Below are 21750 nucleotides of genomic sequence, written 5' to 3'. Positions count from 1 at the left end.
TCAGAGTTTTCAGTTTGAAAACTCTTACGTTGCCTTGTTGGGTGACAACAATATCCCATCACCCTTTAATGGCTGTGGGGTAACAAGAATCCACTACTGACAATAACATAGCGTGTGTGCCAACTCACCAGTCAAAATAAAACGCTTCACAATGCACCAGTTTGTAAATCATTCTTCACAAGGACCAGACTGGGCTTATTAACTTAAGAAATTTAGTTTCAAATATAAACAGCAACAAAAAAAAGACACATCAGAACAAGCATAATTTTTTCTACAAGTTTTAATATACAAATGAAACCAAATGTATTTTGGAATCAGTTTCTGTACATTCATCTGACAAAATAAAAAATAAAAAAAAAATCCCAAAGAGAACACCATAAAGGTGTTACACAAGAAAACGACAACTGAACAATCTGGCAAAAAGGGAAAACTGAGAACATTAATAAAGGACTGAATGGGTCTTCAGCAGGTCATCGAACGTTACACATGCCAGCGTGTGCGCCCTTAAACTTTTTTTTGCGAGGTGTATTCATGTTAAATTCATAAAGTTATCTATTAACCAGGACTTGAAATTCATTTTGCAGGACAAACCCAGGCAGGATAACAGCACAGGCCAGTGAAGCAATTTGATATGAAAGCAATGGCAATTTTGCACTTAATTCCTTTCCTACTGTGTTTCAAACAAGAACATCTGTTTATTTTTCACAAAGAAAAGAAAAAAAAATTGGCCGATATATCAGATTAGCAGACTTTTTTCAAATGAAGTATTGGTCGGGCTCTACAGAGAATCACAGACACACACTGTTATACACACTTTAACTTAATTAGAGAAGTGGGTGACTGCCGGGTCTGTCTGTAGCTGGGAGGGAGAGGCACAGTCCTGTGGTTTCAAATCATATATTTTTCTAATGAAATTCAGTAAGAAAACTCCTGTCTATTAAATACCACACCGACACTTCTTACATTATGTCTAAAGTAAATCTCATCTAATAAAACTTTGATACAAAAGAAGGCAACATCAGGGACAACCTGGATAACAAAAAACACACAACTGAGATCTGAGCTGAACTGAACTGTCAGTCGGATAATACACGAAATGTCTACCGGATGCCAGCAAGCTGAATTCAAACTACAAAAGCTTAAAAGAAACCAAAGATCTAAGCAAGTGGGATCCTAATAGAACTTTTAAAAAAATATTTTTTTAAATATATCACTTTGCAAACTAAGTTTTACCACTGTTATGCTTTCACACATTATCTGCTTGGGCATACTACATAGAAAATTGAATTTTAATATTTCTTTATAAAATAGTTATCAGTATAAAAACAAACAGTAAAAAGTCTGGATTGATTTGTGTGTCTAGATATGCTTTTATGTTTTTCTGCCCTTTATTTTTAATTAGCCAATTCTTTTATATTCACTAATAGGACCCCCAGGTAGTCAAAGGTTTACATTTTCAAGTTAATGCATAAAATAAAAGAATCTGCTTTAAAAGAAATATTTTCAGTTCACGCTGAAATGACTGTTGCTCAGTATGAGCAGTGATTTTTAATGGCTACAGGAATGTGATGTGCTCAACCGCTCAGCTGCTTTCCTAGTCTATTATCCAGGTTCTGATGTCGGTAAAGGTTAAGTACAAGATCTCGGATTTCATCTCGCTTCCTTCGCACCTGCTGCCGTGAAAACCATTGTTCTAGGTGTAGTGGGAGGTCAAAGTGCACCACGGGGTCCTGAAAGCAGAAGCAGAATTAATTATGCTGTCCTTAAACGCATTATTAGCTAAACTAAATGTGACGTTAAAAAAGTGCTTTACCTTCAAAAAGCACTCAACGTATTGTAGCAGGTAGAGGCCACAGTCGCTGCTGTTATCCTGAAGGGGGACGTGGCAGTGTGAGCTTTTCATCTGATCAGGACCAAAGTCCCTCGGTGACCCACGACGCACCTCCCATTCTGACTGCAAGTATCTGGCAGACAAATGTGTCATTAAAAAAAAATAAAAATACAATAAAATTTCACACAGACCCATACCCATGCATACCCAGCTTCAGAATTGTGGGTTTAAGGTGTCATACTTACTCCCGCAACAGTTTGAAGACTCGTTCATGAAGAGAAAGTTTAAGGGAATCCATGATAAGAATACACGGCCTACAGAGAGGACAGACAGCTGCAAGTCAGTGTTTACTTTTACATCAAGCTTTCATTTGTGAAGTCTTTTTGTTCAGATGTGTTTAAATACCCAGAGACCAGGGGGGAAACCACATAAACTTCCAAAACACACAAAGACCATTGCCTCTTTTCCGCAAGTGCCTACTTGGCTCAGCTCAGCTGTTAGGGGTTTTACATTAAGTTATAGTACCTTTTTAACCACTGTTGTAAATACATAAATTCCTGCACCATCTCATAGTATAAGAGCCATATCCCTATTATTTAACTGTGTTGTTTATTATTCTGGATTGAACACTGTACTATTTTTACTCTTTATCATGCTGCTGTAGCACAAAAATTTCCCTTGTGGGATCAAAAAGTATCCAACCATCTACCTGGTAGCAGGTATTTATTAGTACCTGCTCAGCCGGGGCTCCAAACAAGCCGAGTCGCTCCAAAGATGTGACATCATACTGCATGCCACCGATTGGTCGGTCAAAGGCATCACTCGATGACTCATGAGACCAACTCCTTCACAAAAATCTAAACCACCATTTTTGAAGCCCAGCAACAAGGGAAACCAACACAGTGAGCGGCATGTTGAACTGAACTCAACGGGTTAAATCAGCCAGTGGTGGCTGACCAGTAACTGTCGACGATGCTTATGACTTCATTAGACGTATGTTGGAAGCAGCTTTCTGCTTAAACATATGCGCCTAATACATTTTGGATAGAAGTCATGTCAAGCTACACAAAGCAGATGAGCCTGGCAGGAAGTCACACACAGCCACAATTTAGAGCATTGGGCTGCTTTTCCTAATAAAACACCCCATCTAGACCCACCCTACTAAACCATTATCAGTGCATGAACATAAATGGTGTTAAGAGGTCAGAAAACAGATGATCAGAGGACAAAAGGAGTTTCTTTTTAGAATATGGACTAAAAAGGTGTAAAAACTCACCTTTTGCAAACTGTCTTCTTTTGCCACGTCAGCTCTGTACAACTCTACAAAGACAAAAATAGACTGAGCTGGTTTGCAGGAACAAACAGACACTTTTAAATATTCTTATATGTAACTGAATTATATCTTACTACTGGATTAGGTGGTGAATCTTTGGTGAATTCTTCCTGGGTATTTTCTAAAAGACACGAAACGACACACAATGATTACCTTCACCTTTCTGTCGTCACTGGTATAAACACCACATATAAACACCAAAGACAAAGAAGGCATGAGTCAAAAATACCTGTGTCTGTGTCTATATTGTCACTGCGCATATGTGATTTCTCCACATCATCATTAAAGCTTTTACTTCCTTGCGCATCATCTTGACTCTCAGACTCCTCCGTCACGTCGCTGCTCTTTCCTGTCCAGCCCTCGATTTTAGGCTCACCCAGTCCGGGAAAGCAAATGACAACTAAATACCAGTGAGCTCTAAATGGAGAGAGTCATGTGATGTGTTTAACAGCTTTACTGAAAATTAAAAAGAGAAGAAAACTGTGCAAATAACACCTCCTGTGCTGAACTTACTCCTGATTGACAGGTACAAACAAGAAGTCCTTTTTGAAGATGTCGACGTGTCGTGTCCATGTCTTCACGCGTTGGTGCCGCCTCTGTCTTTGACAGCTGAATACAAACAAAAATAAAAACAATAAAAACATTTTTGGAGTCGTGCCTGTAACATGAATCTTGATTACAGGACATATCAGGTCTAAATACATTAAACATGCAATCTATTAAGCATTGCATTTTGGTCTTTGAAGCTTAGATGGTGTAGATGTGGACATCTACACTAATGACCAATGCATCCAACTCAAAAGGTACTGTAGGTTATAGAATAGAATAGAATGCCTTTATTGTCACTATACAGTTGTACAATGAGATACAGAGCATTCGGACGTAGCTTTGCCGCTGCTCTAGGTGACTCAGCACAGCGTGGAGGGCTCTGGCGATGGCGTCTTCTGTGGATCTGTTTGCACGGTATGCAAACTGGTGGGGGTCAAATTCTGGGGGGAGGTAATTCTTGATGTGCTGAAGGACTAGTCTCTCAAAGCATTTCATGATTACCGGTGTGAGGGCCACAGGGCGGTAATCATTCAGGCTGGAGATGGGAGACTTCTTCGGCACTGGGATGATTGTGGCTGATTTTAGACAGGATGGGATGGCTGCCTGATCCAATGAGAGGTTGAAGAGTCTGGTGAAGATGAGGGTGAGCTGGTGTGCGCATGCTCTTAGTACCTTGCCAGGTACTCCATCTGGACCGGCCGCCTTCCTGGGGTTCACTGCTAGGAGGACACGTCTGACATCGTGCTCTGTTACAGTGAGTGGAGCGGTGCAGGAACCAGGTGAGGATGAGGATGGGAGCAGGGCTGAAGCAGATGAGTGTTGCTGTTGTGGTGTTTCAAAGCGGGCGAAGAAGCTGTTTATTTCCTCTGCCAGCTGCCCACTCGGGTTTTCTGTTTTCGCAGTGCTGCCTCTGTGGTTGATGATGTCTTGCATTCCCTGCCACACCTCTCGTGTGTTGTTGCTGGACAGGTGGGACTCGATGTTCCTTTTGTGGTCTGACTTGGCTTTTTTAATCCCCCTTTTCAGGTCAGCTCGAGCAGCCCTGTACAGAGCTCTGTCACCTGACCTGAAGGCGGCATCACGGGCTTTGAGGAGTGAGCGGACCTCGCTGGTCATCCAGGGTTTTTGATTTGGGAAAACCCGAATGCTTTTGTCCACTGTCACATTTGCAGTACAGAACTTGATGTAGTCCAGTACTGATCCTGTGAATGTTTCTAGGTCCTGGTGTTCAAATATGTCCCAGTCTGTCTCTGTGAAGCAGTCCTGTAGTTTGGAGAGAGCATTTTCCGGCCAGGTTGTAACAGTCTTTGTGGTGGGCCTGGCACTGCGCCTGAGGGGGGTGTAGGCTGGGGAGAGCAGGAGGGAGAGATGGTCGGACTGACCGAGGTGGGGGAGGGGTATGGCTCTATATGCATGCTTGATGTTGGAGTAAACATGATCTAGAGTGTTTTCTCCTCTGGTGGGACATTTGACATGCTGATAGAACTATAATACTGTTTAAGGAGGATGTAGTGTATCTTAAACGGCTGGCAGTTATTGTGCTATCTTGTTAAATCCAGTAAAGCGTAAGAAGGTAAGAACACTTTTTAAGTGAAGACATTTCACACAATCAGTACACCCCAAAGCCGACTGCAAACTCTATCAGGGTTACTTACGAGTCGCTGTTGCCACCTTCACTGGCATTGTCCCGCCGCGTCAGCTGCTTGTAGAAGAAGCTGCTGAAAATGTGGGAGCGCTCGACCACTGAAGCAGATGCGTTCTGGAGGAGGTATCTGGTTTTAAAAACACAAAAATCAAAAACGATCAATTTAGAAGCATCTCTATCCCAAGACTCAGAATCAGTTAATGCCTTTTGTTTAATAAATAAAAAAAATAAAAGTTCATACTTGAGGTAAAAATCAATGATAACATCGTTAAGGTATTTCCCACTGTCAAGGCACTGCAGGTCCTCCATTGTAACAGTGATTCCTCCTTTCATTGGCGGAGGAGGAAACTGGATCAACCTAAGTAAGGAAGCAGGAGATAAGAATGAGCCGTTATTTAGATCATCAGAACTTTTAGGTTATACATATTATTCAAAGTGTTTTTATGAGGATGCACTGATCTCATAAGTCAGATTAGTATTACGATAAATGGGGACCTCATAGTAGTATTAACACCCCAAATAATTTGCAGTTTGTTTATTCATTCACTTTTGTGATTGATTAGTGATTAATCTAAGAATTAAGTTAGTCCAGTCAAAATATTCCCTGCTCTCCTCTTGTCGTCCATAAATATAATCCCAATAAGTTCCTCGCAGTGTGTTACAGCTTGAACATTTTAATCATTTTGCCTCTGGACATCACCACAGTGGATCTGAAATTAAGCAATCACAATGTGATCAAAGTGGAGGCTTAAAATTTATTCGAGGAGCTCAATAAAATATTATTTTAGCAATTTAGGATATTACAACATAGCACAATTTTCAAAGGCTCAGAATTAACTAAGAATTATACTTTGCAGTCAATTGGCATCCCCAGAGGTTCCTCCTTTGAGAAGCTCTGACAGCATTTAGTGCAGCTGTGTTCAGCTGTTTGTTTGTGGAGCTCTCTGCTTTCACCAAGTGGAAAATAAGCTTGGGCTGAGATCAGTAGACTGACTTGGCCACTTGAGAACTTTCTGTTCCTTGTTTTCAGGTAGTTTTAGCTTTGTGTTTGGGGTCATTATCCTCTTTAATAAAGGTCATCCAGGTTTCCGGATTTTGACTGCATCCAAGTAGTAAAGCATTTTGCAAAGAATTCATGCTGCTACTTCTATCAGCAGTCACATCATCAATCAGCAACAATGACCCAGTTCCACTCGCAGCCATACATTTCCATGCCATCAGATTGTCTCTACTGTGTTTGACAGATGATGTGGTATGCTTCAGATCACGAGCCCTTCCTTTTGTTCTTCATACTCTTCTCTTCCCATCACTCTGGTTCACGCTCATCTGGACTTAATCTTTCTGCAGAATCCTACTCCACAGCTGGACCAGATGTTTTTTAGATGTTTCTTAGCAAAGTCTAACCAGTTTGTTCTGTTCTTGACCAATACTAGCTGTTTGAATCTTGCTGTAGCCCCTCTGTATTTACTGTCACAAAGGCATCTTTTGATTATAGCCCTTGATGGTGATACAGCTACTTCTTTATAAATATTCCCGAATTTGCTAGATGTGTTGTGAAAGGGTTTTCCTCACCTATGAGAGCTTTACGATCATCCACTTAACCTGTTTTTCATGGTCAACCATGAGTTTTTGGTTTTCCTCAAAAAATAACAAGTAGCAGACCACAACTATCCACAAAACTGCTCCAACCTCCCTGAATTAACACCTACATCAGCCCATTGAAGACTCCATTCATAGTACACCAAAGTAATGAACAGATAAACAGTTAAATAACACAAAAGGTCCTGGTTTTCCATTATATATACTGGGTCCACAGTTTAAAAATATTAAAAAAAAAAACATTTCTATGAATTAATCAACTCAAATTATAAAATCAATTATAATAATAGGACAGTCTGTATAAGGAACTACCCAAACTTTTCCTGTAACCTTTTAACATTTAGTCTCACTTGTCCGGGCAACTTAAAATCAAAGTACCTGACATACACCTTTAATCACAGCTTAATTGCTGTAGTTCAAATCCTCTGTGTTGGTGTAAAGAAGCAGAAATTATAAAATTTGTGCCACTGTCCAAATACTTAAGGACCTGTCTGTACAAATATTTTAAATATACTGGTGGTCTGTATGAACAGATCTCAAACCTCCACTGATGAATCTCATAAGCATCTTAGCTTAGGCTACTTGCCTGTGAGCCAGACCCTGATGTTTATATTTAGTCCAGCTGGAGCCTGGTTTACACAGTGACACAGAGTAGGATCCTCTGGTTCTACGATGGCACATTGTATACACAGGAGTCGGTTCCTCTTTCTCCTTCTGTGGAGGGAAATGCACATCACAGACCAGTGGCTGTCAGGTGATTGTGAAGTGGCCACAAGCTAAATGTGCAGGCTTGCAAGCTGAGTACCAGTAAAGAAAAAACAGTTTGGGGGGGGGGGGGGGATATACTCTTACTGAACCACCCAGTAGACACTTACATCAGAGGGACATTCAACCCTTTGTTCTTCCTGATCAGGCTTTGGTTTGAGCAAAGGTGCTTCTGTGTCTGGCTCTGGTGCAATCTCTGTCTCTAAAACTGAGTCTGTCTTTTGTGCTGTGGGCTTTTTGTCTTCTTCAGGTTCTGTGTCCGTGTTTGTCACACCCAGCATGGAGAGCAGGAAAGAGTCTAGTCCAGTTCTTCTAATCAGCTCTATGCTATCATCCAGAGAAAGAACAGGAGACAGAACGTCTCCCAACTCACTAAATCTGTCTGTACTGTGCCTTAAATTGGTTTGTTCATTTGCCAGAGTCTTGAGACAGACAATGTCCAGGAGAGAGCGCAATAAAGCTCCCTCCATTCCCTCCAGAGGTTCTCTCAGAGTCAGCAGGATGAAAGGGCTGGCTTTCCCTATTAAAACAGAGCGCAATATGAAATAATGCTGAATGCTGGCACTATATAACAGAAACCTTCAGCATTTTTAAGTTTAAATGACCAAAACCCTGAACTTGTCATCCAGCAGTCTCACCAGTGTTCACAGCTCCATCTTTTTTAGCCGACAGCAGGCAGAGGTCCTGCTGTACCGAAGCGGCAGCAGTTTCTGACACACAAAATAGCAGCACAGCAGCAGGTGTGGGCTCCTCATCACCCTTAAAGTGCAGCTGTCGTTCTTCCAGTTCCTGTCGCTCCCAAACACTGTACCTCCTCAGCTCCAAACGCTCAAAGGTCAACTTCACCTCCAGCTCCTCACTGGTGTCTGAACACAAGATGCGGTCGTAAGGACAATACATTTTTACAAACAGCTTTACACTTTATTCTTGTTTCTGGTATTTTACAATGTTTGTCTTGTTAAATTGACAAACAGCTTGTATATTTTGTGCAAGTATTTTTAAAGTATAAGGTAACAATTTTGTTCTTGCCTTTTATAAATCTTTTTCTAGCTAAGTAATACTTTTGTTTTTAATGCTTTGGAAAATAATGTTCAACCACTCTTCTTTAATAGAAACAAGGGTTACGCACACAAAGGCAGGCTAAAATGTCATTAAATGAACCCATAAATTGACTGAGTTTTACAGATTCAGAGGTGAAAGTCTACTGGGATCTTGAGGGTTTGACGCATTAGCACAAAGAAGCTAAGCGAAATAAGTGAAAAGCTAGGAGAGGATACTGTGCCAAAACAAAATGAGGTGACTTGTTTTTGTGTCAAAGCTTATACAACCCTGCCCAAAGGCACAAAAAATGATCAGAAAAGCTGATGGAGAGAGGTTCTCTTTAAAAGTTATTAGGAAAAGGAATTACTTAAGATCAAAACATATTTACAATATTACCTTTGAGTGGGATGATGATTTCTTCCTCCTCTATCTGTGAACAGAGAGAAAGATGCATTAGATTTTCAAATTCTGTGCATGCTTACGGCAAAAAGCCCATCTTTGCATTTTATTAGGGTTACCGCGATGGGTCCATTTGCTTTTCCATGATAAACTCCACAGTGCAGACCACAGAAGGGCAACTCCATGCAGGAATAGTCTATATTGAAACTGGGAGCTGAAGTCACTGGAAGAGGAGTGTCGTGCATAACAAACACCTGCAAAACACAAACAGACACACACATGCAAAGTTTACAGGAAATAGAGCAGGCTGCGAAGCCGCACAACGATGCAAACAGATTAATACACGGTAATGTCAGGATAATAACAGACTACAAAGATAACTAGTGGCATGATTAAAGGGCAGCATGCAGAGGCTATATAAAATTGTTGCTTTGGCACCATCTGGTGGTGGTTAAAAGAATGACATGGCAGTTTGCAGGTATTCCGCTGTCTATTGAAAAATAGTATATCGAGATATTTGTCTTGATATGTTGCTCAAATGAGAAAGAAAGAGAAGACGCAGGAGGTCACCTGGCGGTCTATTCTGCAGGAGTTTGTTCAACCTTTTTGTGGCACTAAATGAAACTGATCTGTGATATTGTGCTACAGCTAAAGAACACACACACACAAATATTCTTACTCACTGCATGCACTGCAAAGCTATTTAAAGCTGAATTCAGTGACTCTTCCTGCCAAAATTTGATGCATGTGTTAAATGCATTGACTATAAACCATTGTTAATGTACCAGGTTTGAAACTCGATGTTCTCCTTATAATGCCACGATCTTTTTGAAAGCAGCTGTAGAGTGATCTTAGTTCACGTGACTGTGAAATCGATAACATAATGGTTTAGAAAAGAACAAGTTCTTCCTTTTATTATATCCAGACATCCACGTGCATGGCTCCTCTCTCTCTTCATGTCATTGGGTCAGATACAAGACTAAGTGGCTGCAGCACAGGCAAAGTATTGTCTTTTAATTAGCAGTTGGTGACTTGGACACCCTGGGGTGAAGTAAAACCTTAGGCCCCCGGATCATGTCTGTAAAACACCCTTTGTGATGTCATGTTAATCTGGGCATTAGCTCAGCTCAGTTCAGAGGCATGTGCGAGGCTGTTGTCTGCACAATATAAAAAAGGAAAAGAACATATAAGGGGATTATAAAAACTGAGATCACATATGAAATGTGTTTGTGCTGGACTGAACACACTCTACCAACCTGCATGTCAGCAGTGTGTTGCTGTTTGGCCTCAGCTTCCTGTGACGACTGACCCTTTATTACTGCGTCTTCCACAGCGACCAGTGTGCGGACTTGGCTGCAGCCCCGAGAAACGTCTCCACCCTCCTCATCGTCACTGGACAGCACAACTGAAACACAACCATTAAGACAACATGAGGCCAGAGTGAACCTTTTCTTTGGAATTCTCTAAAAGTACAAAACGCTTGAGGACACATAAGCCCCTATCTGATACTGTATAATGGAAATGTAATGGGCTTTAAAGCCACAGTGAGGACAGTAGTAATCCAGGAAAAGGCACGTGGGTAAGCTAAACAGTGAAAACATTGTAGCTGCTAATTGTATTTTCACGTGCTCCCGGATGGCCCCTTTTCCTGCGTCAGTCTTCAGTGTGTTCATGTGCCTCATGCTACAGAGAAGTTGTATTTTAGTGTTTAAGGCATTAAAATAACAGCTTGTTAACTTGATAAATAAGTAAGTCCTCAGGGTAGCTGACATCTTTGACATTTTTAGTAACTTTTCAAACTAATTTTGGTGAATGTATGCAAAAAGCAACTAATGGTTACAACCTAATAACATCCTGCTTCACACTCAAAAGAATCAGCTGAACTGGTTCAGGCATCAGACTCCTAGGATGCCTCCTAGTAGGGATGGACCCCAAAACCTGGTTTTGAATGAACCCTGGGAAAAAAATTATTTAAAAAACTGGAGAATCAATAAGCACCAAAATTATCAGTACTGCTTTCAGCCATGGAGAAATAAAAAAGAAAGAAATTACATGTATTTATTGCTACATAAACAAAGTTATCATTTACATTTTATCTGACCACCATTACTGATTAAGAGATTAGTTTAAGATGCATACTAGTCCAACAGATAGCGCCCTCTGTGTCACACATACGCACACACAAATCCTGGTCTTTGTGAAGAGGGCTGAGAGAATTAAACGCTCAAAAGTATAGCTGTACTTTGTTAGAGTGAAATGGTTCGTCACCACAAATGCAGGTCTTTTAATCTGTTAAAACAATCAGCAAAAGCCTATTTCTCCATCACATGCTGTAAATAGGCAGTAGCTTTCTCTCTCATAATCGGGAATATTAGTTGTGCAACTTTTCTGACTAAGAGCCGCTTATAACATGTATGACTTAGTAACACACTTTATTTTGATGACCGCTATTTCAAGGTGAGTCAATTTGAAAGTCACTGAGCAGATGCAGCACAATTAATTACTGAAGTTTTGTTTAAATGAGGCCCTCTCACACACACACACACACATAACAAAAGAGCAGACTGGTATTCATTTGCCAGGTTCTGGCCTGCTCAGACACACTCAGCAGTGGACTGAAGCCACACGTTTGTTGGGTGTACTCACTGGGCTCAGAGGGACTGATCTGATTCCCGTTGTCCTGTGTGGATGATAGGCTTTGTCTTGGGCTGCCAGTAAAATCTTCGCGTTCCAAATCAGGGTTGATGACTGGGACAAGAACTTCTGTTCCATCGTCTTCACCCACCGTGAACTGCACTATGCAATGCTCCAAGCTCTCCAAATCGCCATCCTCTCTACTGTCCTCGTGACAAATGGGTGCAGAGAATGCTCCTCCATCTCTTCCATCTTCTTCTGTGAGCTGAAGAACGCTCTCGCGGTTGCGTTTGGGGCTCTCCGTTCCATTGCATTGGGACGCCGAATCCCTTCTTTTCCTCTTCTATCACACAACATAAAGTATAATGTATCACTTCTGCTGTTTACTGAGCACACAGCATAAACTGAAAGATCACAGAGCCATTTTTAGAATACAGTAAAACAAAATAAATTTTTAATCTCACTTTTTAGACACGGAATAACAACTGCTGAGTCTTAAAGGTGTTGGTAGGCAGGTTACTCGTTTCCCAGCTTTTGTTCTAATCTAGTTAACTGTAGCACTAAATTCACTAAAACGATACAGGGGTGGAATTCATGCAGTAACTCTTAGGCTCAGGTCACAACATGCTAACATGTACTGGGAAGTAAGATGTGCCCCGTCACTTTATCTCCTGAAAAAGTTCCTTATATCACTGAATCTCTTAAATTCAAAGAGGAAGTGAGCTTCTGTCTCAACCTAATCTGTCCAACAGTCACATTTTCTATTGGTTTGCCAACACCTTTTCTCTTGTCACCTGCCAGTTCTTGATCACTGAGCCTGCAGTTGGTTAGGATGCGGCTCTACTTTTTATCTCTAACTTTAGAGCCAGAATCTCCCCACACATGATCTCAATTTTTATGGCCAGGAAGTACGCCAATCAACTTTGGCTTTCAGTTTCTGTTTTTCCAGTGTTTCATACTCTGACTGCTTGCGTGGAAAGGACTCAAAGCCTTATTCAAAACACAAGGCTGACAAGAAAATTTGCTACCATGTTTGCATAGTCTGGTGCACACCTGCTGAGCTCTCCGGCGATTGGTTAAGTTTAATCAAGGTTGATTGTTCCTGGTTTCATTTTGAGTTTTAAAAGTGGTACTCACCAGACTAGGCTGTGCATCTTTTTCTGAATCAGTCCACCTGTCTTTGATGTCACAGGACACTATATCCTCAGCAGGCTCCCAGCTCAAAGACAACCCACAGTCTGCATGACAAACATATAAAGTTAAAATACACTCATACACCACTGACAACCTATGAATGGAATTCCCTGTCCTCAAAGCAGGTCAAAAACAGGAAAACGATTACTAAACTTTAAACACTGATAAATAAACAGAGTAACATGTGATGTCCTTTGCTCTATATAACTTTTGTTTTTTTTAAAGCTACTCTGGAAATAAGACCAGCGGTGGATGGAACGGTAATGTCTCGAGTACACGATTTATTCACAGTTAAATCCAACATTGTCTTTATGACAACAAAGTCAGTCACTAAAGAGCGCCAGCAGCATTAAACCAACAACTGCATCAACTCTTCATGTTTACCCACCTACAACTTCAGCAAATCTGTCATCTTCTGTGTTGTCCTTGCCTATTATCACCTCCTCGATATCTTTGCTTTCTTCTTTGTCCTCTTGGTTGTCAACATTTTGTGGTCTTCTTCTAAGGCTCAACCTGTGGAGAAAAAGACGGGAAAAGATGTTCTGATTATGCTGTACAGTTTATTCCTATTTTTAGCAAACTGTTAAAAATTGGGCGTTTCCATTCAGGTCTGGGTTGAAAAAAAAAAAGTATGCTGGCTTTAGTGTAAAGTGTGTTGTATGTAAATATGTTTCCCCAATTAAAATGAGCTACTGCAGATTCTACAAGCCTCTAAAGATGTAAAATTAATGAAAGTGGCCAGAAAGACATACACTTTTTAACTTACTTCCCCCCCCCCCTTCGTCTTATTGGGTTGGTCGGTTTACCAGAACTTACTGCTCGTAAGGATATTTGAGAGAGACCGACTGCTTCATCTAACTAATAGTCCTTCACATTACTTCTTTTACAATGCTATCCCACCTTTGGGAGGTTGGAGTGACAGTCCTCTGGTTGCGCTTGGGTGTCACACTCTTGCTCCTGTTATTCCTGGCTTCCCTCTGACTGGATCTAGTGTCTCTGTAGGTCGGTGTTTCCTCTCTACACTGACCGCTCTCCCTCTGCCTGCTTGGCGTTTGTCCTCTGTTCTTCGCACTATGAGTCTTTTTTGTCCTTTCCATATACTCCATGCCGAATTTTGTCTTCAGGACATCTGTCAGGATCAGAAGAGGCTTCCTCCTGTGGGAGAAAGCAGAGAATCGTTGATTCACAACCTTCCTCAAGCGACGTCTTCTCCGCATATTGTTCCCATCAAGCCCACTGAGGTATTCAGGTTTAAAACTCATCTATCTCTGCACGTGAGACTTTATGTGTGCCAGCTGATCAACAGGGTGCGGTCTACTGGTGTAGATAAGTCACATGTGCAGAAATGATAAGCTTGGCTTTGAGTCATGGTGTTTGCAATGTTTCCTTTATGGACCGCAACTCTGACCACTGTGCAAAATTTATAAAATATATACAGAAAAGGCAAATATGCCTGGGTGGCCCAAACAGGCATTTTAATGGTCGTATACTAACTGTGCAGCACCTGTCTTAAAGAACAATGACCACCTCCATCTATTTAATTTATCAGCACTCTTTACCCTTCTTCTCCCATTTCTGTTGCTCCTGCAAGTGCTCTGCAGAGAAATGATATTACTCTAATTTTGAAGAAATACTGCAGTGACACTTTTTTATTTTTGTTGTCCTGGAGTAATGAAGGTTAGATTAAGAGGGACCTTGGAGAACTTCATTATTAATTGTGAGCGCCCCATTTTGTGAATGCTTAAGACTGCAAAAAATTGTATTTTTTTTTTATTTTTTTTACAGAGAACATAAGCGCAGTACGCTTCAGTGTAGACAACAGCACATATTTATGAGTTTTAAATCATAAGCAGATATTTTAGTCCGCAGTTTAAAAAAGTCAAATCATCACACGACACTTCTTGCCTCCTTACCTGTCCATGTCCAGTGCGATCATAGCTGCATGGCTGTGATCAAACTTCGTGGATCCGTTTTTATGCGGTGACTTGCGATTTCTGAATTTGCAATCTGCAAACGCAGTCCAGGAAACCTTTCAAAGAGGAGGCAGACACTGTTAGTTATAAGAATAACCCAGAATAACCATGTTAGCATAAAGATAATGCTGTACCTGTCTTTCTAATTTTCCATACTCTGATGAAAGACATGTCATGGGAATTCTGAGTGGATTTTCCATCTAAAATTAATATGGTTATTAGTGACCATGCTTGTATGAAACACATTGCAATGCAATAAACAAAAGCGTAAGATTTCTTTCACACAACTAAGGAAATATGCTAAGCTTGTTGCATGCAGTTGCAACTGTCAGACCAACTGCTGTTAAAGCGGTGTGTATAAACTAGCGTCTATAATCCCAGTTCAAATACAATGATGGGTAGCAGTCAAAGCTCCCTAACCCATGAATTGTTGGACGAGTCAGCTAACACCTATTTAAAAATGTTGAGTCTCGGGCAAAAAGACCTGCATTGTCCACTTTCAGCTGTTTCTCAAGAAGCATCTGTTGCTTCTCATTTTGTCATTGTAAACTAAATCTAGACTTCTGTTAGGAGAACTTAGCATTGTGGTATCTTAAGAGGTGTTATTTTTGCTAGTTTTCTGATATTTTACAAACACCAGCAATGAATAAGTTCACCGAAGACATAATCAGCAGCTTCAGTGGGAGTCAAAGTAACTCTTAGTTGCAATCCTTGTAACAGCTTTTAAGCGTTGATTATACAAGGAAATCCACTAAGTACAGCTGCCTATCCTCAATCAGTCAGGTCTCCAGCCCTTACTAGGAAGAGAGTGGGCTCACTGATTATCAGACTCACAAGAGCAAACATGTGAGAAAGTAAAAGAATCCCAATTTGCAACGTGCTTGTGATCAGCAAAGGATATGAATGCAGCAATGAAGCCATCAGCACCACAGGATTGGGCCAAGAGGAAATACAATTAAAACGGCACACTCACACAAGCTCACAAGAATGAATGGATGAAATGGAAAGTGGGTATTTCATAAAACATAGGTGATATATATACCAGGTTATCCTTGCCCACTGTAAATGGAATAGTTAAGGCTCTCCTTTGCTCCATCATGGTCCACGGGTAAGGCACAGCAACAAGACTGCAAGAAGCAAACAAAAAGACAAATGTGAAAAAAGCCATATAGTCTGCCATCATTATTATTATTATTATCATCATCAAGAACAGTAGCATGTAAAATGGCCTGCATGTGAATGTGAAAATGGTATAAATCTAACAAACAACAAGTTTTGTTGGAAGAAAAACTCCAACTGGGTGGCTCAGTCAAATAACTTCCAAAAGATGGACATGCTAACAGATTCCTGCCAAATGTTAATAAAATTTAGACAAATGTGATAAAACAGAGAAAAATGTGCGTAATGGGAAGACTAATGACTTCCTAAAACAGGAAATACTTGCTGACATATAGTTTTATGACCTATAGTTAGCTGTGAGACAAATATTAACACAGGAATACAACATAACTGCTTCCTCTTGGGATATGTTTTCTGAACATTGAAACAAAACACATTTTCCAGTTTTTATGGAATATTTTATGAACAAAAATGACTGAGCCTGATTTAATGAAACGTGACATAACACTGTGTTTTGTTTTTTTTATTTGCTCAGGCAAAAACATCAGTACTTCATGACTTGTTGTGGTCACGCACACATGGTTAAATAAACAGCAGTTAATCAGCTTGCGTTTAAAAAAAAGAAAAAAGAAAAGAAAAATGAGGGGGAACATGGCAAACCACACATTCAGCTAAACACTCAAACATTATTAAAACTGAATAATAACCCCAGAACATTACCACAATAAGCTTTCTTTAAAAAAAATAAATAAATTGAGTAATACATTCATTCCCCGGACACTTTATTAGATACACTTTGTTACTATCAGGTTGGACCCCCACGTCAGAACTGTATTAATTCTCCATGGCATAGATTCAACAAGTTGCTGGAAATATTCCTCAGAGATTTTGGTCCACATTGACATAAAAGCCTCACACAGTTGCTGCAAATTTAATAACTTCGCATCCACAACCCACAGGTGGTCTATCGACTGAGATCTGATAAACTCATTGTCAAGTTCAAGAAACCAGCTGGAGAAGATTTGACCTGTGTGACATAGTGCGCTTTCCTGCTAGAACCAAACCTGAGATGATGTTTACACTCTGGTCATAAAGGGATGGACGTGGCGAGCAATTCTCAGGTAGGCTGTGATGTTTAAACGGTGCTCAGTTGGTACTAAAGGACCTTAAGTGTGCAAGAAAATATCCCCACACTATTACACTTCCACCACATGCTTTCATGTTGTTTACCTTAAATTATAATACTACTAACAAAATGTTGCAGCAGAAACCAGACCAGAATCGGACAATAGAGATTGGACGATTCTGGTGAGCCTGTGCACAATGTGGCCTCAGTTTCCTGTTCTTAACTGCCACTCCGCTGTAGTCTTCTGCTGCACCTTTGTTCCTTATTCTGATGCTCAGAGTTTGAACAGGTCCTCTTGGCCATATCTACATGCCTCAAATTGATGCCATGTAATTGGCTGTATTTGTTTTGAGTTGAACGGGTGTACCTAATAAAATGGTCAATGGGCATATATCATTATGCATCTGACGTAAATGTCTCTCAGAGTGTGTCAGACTGCAGAATATTGCAGATACATTGCCCACGTTGTTATCCTGGCCAGCGTATCACAAAAGTATGAGTATTTCCAGGGTATTTCCAGGGTTTGAAGTCAGTTAACTGACTTCAAACCCTGGGAAAAGTATTATTCAGTAAATAAACCCTCTCCAAAAGGAAACTACATCACATGTTGCTGTAAAAGGGGAAAAAGGCACTTGGCAGACCACACGAATTGCTGCCAAACATGATCAAAAGAAAATGTACTTCCTATATGTTTAAACTCACATGCATTTCCTATTTTGCATCAACCACCATCGACAGATCTTATGAAGTTAAATGAATTATAAATCAGTTTCTTTGTGGACTCTCATAAGCCAAAATGATGAAATGCAAACTCAGAAATATATATAAAACTCAGTGTTGTGACTGTAACAGTACCGACTTGCAGCTAACCATAAGCGACCGACACTGCCAGTTCAGCAAGCAACACTCCAGCTTTCTTTTGTAATTGAAGCTGATGTTTAGCGCACATGCTGCTCCCAATCCAAACAGCCAACCTTTATTATGGTTGTAACACGGCACATTGTAACCTCGGAGGTCACCGTGCAGACCTCGTGTTTATTTATGTTTATTTTCTCTGCCTGAACACACCAGAAAGATTAAATCTGATTAGCTCTCGGCTACAGCTAGCAGCGTTAAAGCTATGGCTTACCCATGATGCTAGAAACACGCAGGAAAGCTAAAGCTTACCCCAGGCCACAGCCGCTCGCAAGTGCAACGCACAGTATCAGGAAACTGGAAACCTACTTTCCCACGGACGTGTACACCTGCACCTTACAGTCACAGAAGGCACACATTTTCCACAGTCCGATAGTGTACCCAACGGGCGCTGCAATATTCCTTAGGAACATCCGGTGAAACCCGGAAGTGCATCCAGAGCAAAACAAGAGCGTGAAGAGCAGTTTGTTCCCAGGCGGTGTTGTAGCGCCGGTGTTCTGAGCGGGCTGAGACCAGGGCATTTGCCCGGTGGGGCGCTCGTGATTTTTCGTTTTTATGGGCCGATGGGGGTTTATCTCTTTTTTTTTTTAACGATATAAATGAATGGTGGTGGATTGGCCAGTTGGTCATGATCGAATCTGGGCTTGACCAGTTAAAGCAGAGGAGGTCGAACCTTAAAGTTGAGGTGAAAAGGAACGGGATTTCATAAGTACTTCAGCTAGAAAGTTACTAATTCAATCATGAAACTGATCAATGATCAGCTGATCGGCTTTTCTCTCTGCGCCAGAAAGAGGGAACCAGCAGATGTAGCGCTAAACAACAGCAGCACGTTTAAGCTTGATCAGCTGTCGGTAGAATTTATTTAATATTAATTTCTAGTATCAGCTGATGTTTGTTGGAGCCACAGCTGTAAAGCTGCTGGCCATGATATCGGTTTGGATATGTGGTGAGAGGGAAACATGAAGATGAAACCAAGAGATGTCCTTACTGGATCATCAGAGCTGAACAGGTGATGGAGAAACAGGTTTACCTTTTAGGTGACATGAATGAGTTGAAGGGAAGAAATGAACTGTTTCTGAGAGACAAATAACACCAGGATCCATACTTTTCTTTCTTATTCTCATTTAAAATGTCTAGCTTTTAATAAATATTTATCTGAATCTTACAACCAAAGTTTTCATCTGATATAAAATGTGTAGAAATACATTATTGTATTCAGTAAATATTAAGTATACTATATTAAATAGTACGTAATATCTAGTATATACCCTAGTAAGTTATAGTATTCTTTCCTTTGGGAAGGTACCATCTGTGCAGTCTGCAATTCTGTTGAAGAAAGATTTTGAATCTGTTTGATTACAGGAGAAAAGTAATAGATTTCTGTGCATTTGTTTGATACGTGCATTAAATTAAAATCAGTTTTGTCAATTAAGCATCTTGAAACAGAGGGTGGGGGAGTGGTTCCCTATTTTTTTTCTTTTCTTTTTTGCTGGGAGTTGGCAACCCTGTTAGTTAGGTATATGTAATTATAAATTAGGTTGTTTTATATTTTTGCTAAAGACCGTTTAGAATACCAGAATGGGGAGGGTGGTGTAGGTTTAAGTTTATTATAAAGGCTTTATGGCTTTTCCTATAATAGCATGGTGGGCTTAGTCTTTCTCTCTTTTTTAGCCATACCCTACAACTCACCACTACTTCTGAGATGTAGCATACCACAGTTGCAATAACGCAATAAAAGCTAGATCATGCTCATCAATTAAAGGAAAACTTAGCAGCTTTTGTCTAATATTTAAAGGAGAAGTCTAGTTTTGAAATAAAAAAAAAACAAGAAACAGTTTAAATGTACACAGTCAGCTTTAATTAGAGGGGGCTGAACAAAAATATTCCATTCACAGTTGAGGAATTACATTTACATTTATCTTTTTATGAGCTTCTATTGTCAGAGGCTCAAATATTATTCTACAATTCACTCAAGCGTTATAACAGATGTATGATCCCTTCATTATTTCTTCATAAAATAAGCAGGTACTTCTGTGCAATGACAATAAAGTTTTACTGTCTTCTAAAAGGTCTAGAGTTGATTCCAAGTTTATTTACATCTTTACATTTACATACTTACATCTGCTAGTTGTTTATGTGAATCCACAATGTGTGGACACAGGATTCACACATTAAGTCCAAGTTAAACAGTCAGTCACTAAGATGAAAGCCAAAACAGATCCATCACATTTAACTTTAGGAATATTAGGACATTGGCAGTAGCTAAGTCAACAGCATCTGGAACAAAGAAAAACTGGAAACATTTTTAAGTACAATATTATGGTGTTTTAGAGTCAGACAGTCAACTCAGTTGAGGTGCATTTCCCATGGTGAAGACAACTAATGAACAAAAAACAACTGAAGACTGTTGCAGTAAAGCACTGGGAAACATCAGAAATAATAAAAAAAAAAAAACATTCTTTCCCAATGCAAAGACTTAGGTGTGCAGTAGGTGTGGTCTTCTACATCAGCAAAAGAGCACATTGGGTGCAGTTCCTGTCAGCTAAAAAAAAGGCAACAGAGGCAACAATTTCCATGAGGTCCACAAAGTTCGACAAAGGGTGACTGGAAAACATTGCCTGGTTTTACAAATCCCTCCTTGGTGCTAACTGAATATTGTTTATTGTTGCTGACCGTGTTCTGACCATGACTCTGGTGTGCACAATGAATCTTCTGATAAAACACCAGAGTCACAAAGTTCAAATCTGGCTTGACAGTGAGTTCACTGTACTCAAATGGCCTCAGAGTCACGAGATCATAATCCAATAGAGGACCTTTGGGATGTGGTGAAGCAGGAAAATTCCCATCATGAATATTCAGCCAGCAAATGTGCAACAACTATCTTATGCTATCACATCAAATGGACCAAGAAAATGTTGCATCTGTGCTCTGAAGGAAAAAGGAGGTCCAACTTGGTACTAGCACAGAATACCTACCAAGGTGGCTGGTACGTGTCAATAAAGCAATTAAAACAACCAAAACTGCCAACAGTTGTGTAGATCCCCTGCAAAAACTCTCCCTCATTATGAATTCTCATACTGTGATGTTGCCGGTAGATTCGTCTCATTTCAGCAAATCTTGTAGTTGATTTTATTGGATTTGTGTCTGGGAAAACTGATGGCTGTTGCCATGTTTCCACTTCTTCCAAGTGGAAACATGGAAACATGTTTCACTATCACATGAAGATGAATTTCAAGATGCATCCCAGCAAGTATCCCAGCAGAACAATAACTAACTTATAGTTTAATTGGTCTGCTACTCCAGCACCCACAGGACCCAAAATTCATATATATAAAAAATATACCATCCACTTTTACAGTCTTTTTGTTTTTTGTTACACTGCATACCAATTACCAGGGGCAATAAGCATACCAATGTTAGACCAGCAATAATACAGCTGTAAGTTTTACAACAGTTTCAGCACATATGGTGCTTAAACTTAATTATCTACCTATCTATCAAGTTTTTTTCCACAAAAAATTTTTTACAAAATCTCTCAGTATAAATCTGTACATACAGCAGAAAAATCCATGATGTAATTATTCACAACTCATTCAACAGTCAGTAATTCATGCTTTCTCATCAACA

At 40.1% G+C, this 21750-nt stretch overlaps 1 protein-coding gene across 1 annotated transcript; it reads right to left on the bottom strand.

The window, feature by feature from the left end:
• Nucleotides 1-757: 757 nt before the first annotated feature.
• On the bottom strand, nucleotides 758-18659 carry senp7 (SUMO specific peptidase 7). Its single transcript, XM_014337716.2, has 23 exons — nucleotides 18433-18659; nucleotides 16006-16090; nucleotides 15098-15163; nucleotides 14904-15019; nucleotides 13891-14145; nucleotides 13379-13503; nucleotides 12934-13034; nucleotides 11809-12139; nucleotides 10419-10567; nucleotides 9282-9416; nucleotides 9160-9193; nucleotides 8361-8588; nucleotides 7833-8242; nucleotides 7544-7671; nucleotides 5600-5716; nucleotides 5369-5485; nucleotides 3678-3773; nucleotides 3394-3581; nucleotides 3239-3285; nucleotides 3108-3151; nucleotides 2077-2145; nucleotides 1814-1964; nucleotides 758-1730 (listed from the first exon to the last, which is right to left on the bottom strand). The coding sequence occupies exons 1-23, from the start codon at nucleotides 18642-18644 to the stop codon at nucleotides 1575-1577; spliced, it is 3360 nt and encodes a 1119-aa protein (XP_014193202.1). The 5' UTR covers nucleotides 18645-18659; the 3' UTR covers nucleotides 758-1574.
• Nucleotides 18660-21750: the final 3091 nt, after the last annotated feature.

This window comes from Haplochromis burtoni, unplaced genomic scaffold (genome assembly GCF_018398535.1).
Source record: "Haplochromis burtoni strain Fernald_Lab_line unplaced genomic scaffold, NCSU_Asbu1 Contig_75, whole genome shotgun sequence".
NCBI lineage: Eukaryota > Metazoa > Chordata > Actinopteri > Cichliformes > Cichlidae > Haplochromis > Haplochromis burtoni.
The sequence above is the reverse complement of the archived record's forward strand: the minus strand, read 5'-3'. Positions and strand labels throughout refer to the sequence as shown.

What these genes read in the sequence shown, in the direction of transcription:
- senp7 (XM_014337716.2), bottom strand. Translation starts at nt 18,644, where the DNA reads ATGCCCTGGTCTCAGCCCGCTCAGAACACCGGCGCTACAACACCGCCT. An exon ending in GTCACTCCAACCTCCCAAAG is followed by an intron (nt 13,504 to 13,890) that starts GTGGGATAGCAT and finishes TTTTCTCCACAG; the next exon opens with GTTGAGCCTTAGAAGAAGAC. An exon ending in CAATATAGACACAGACACAG is followed by an intron (nt 3,286 to 3,393) that starts GTATTTTTGACT and finishes CGTGTCTTTTAG; the next exon opens with AAAATACCCAGGAAGAATTC.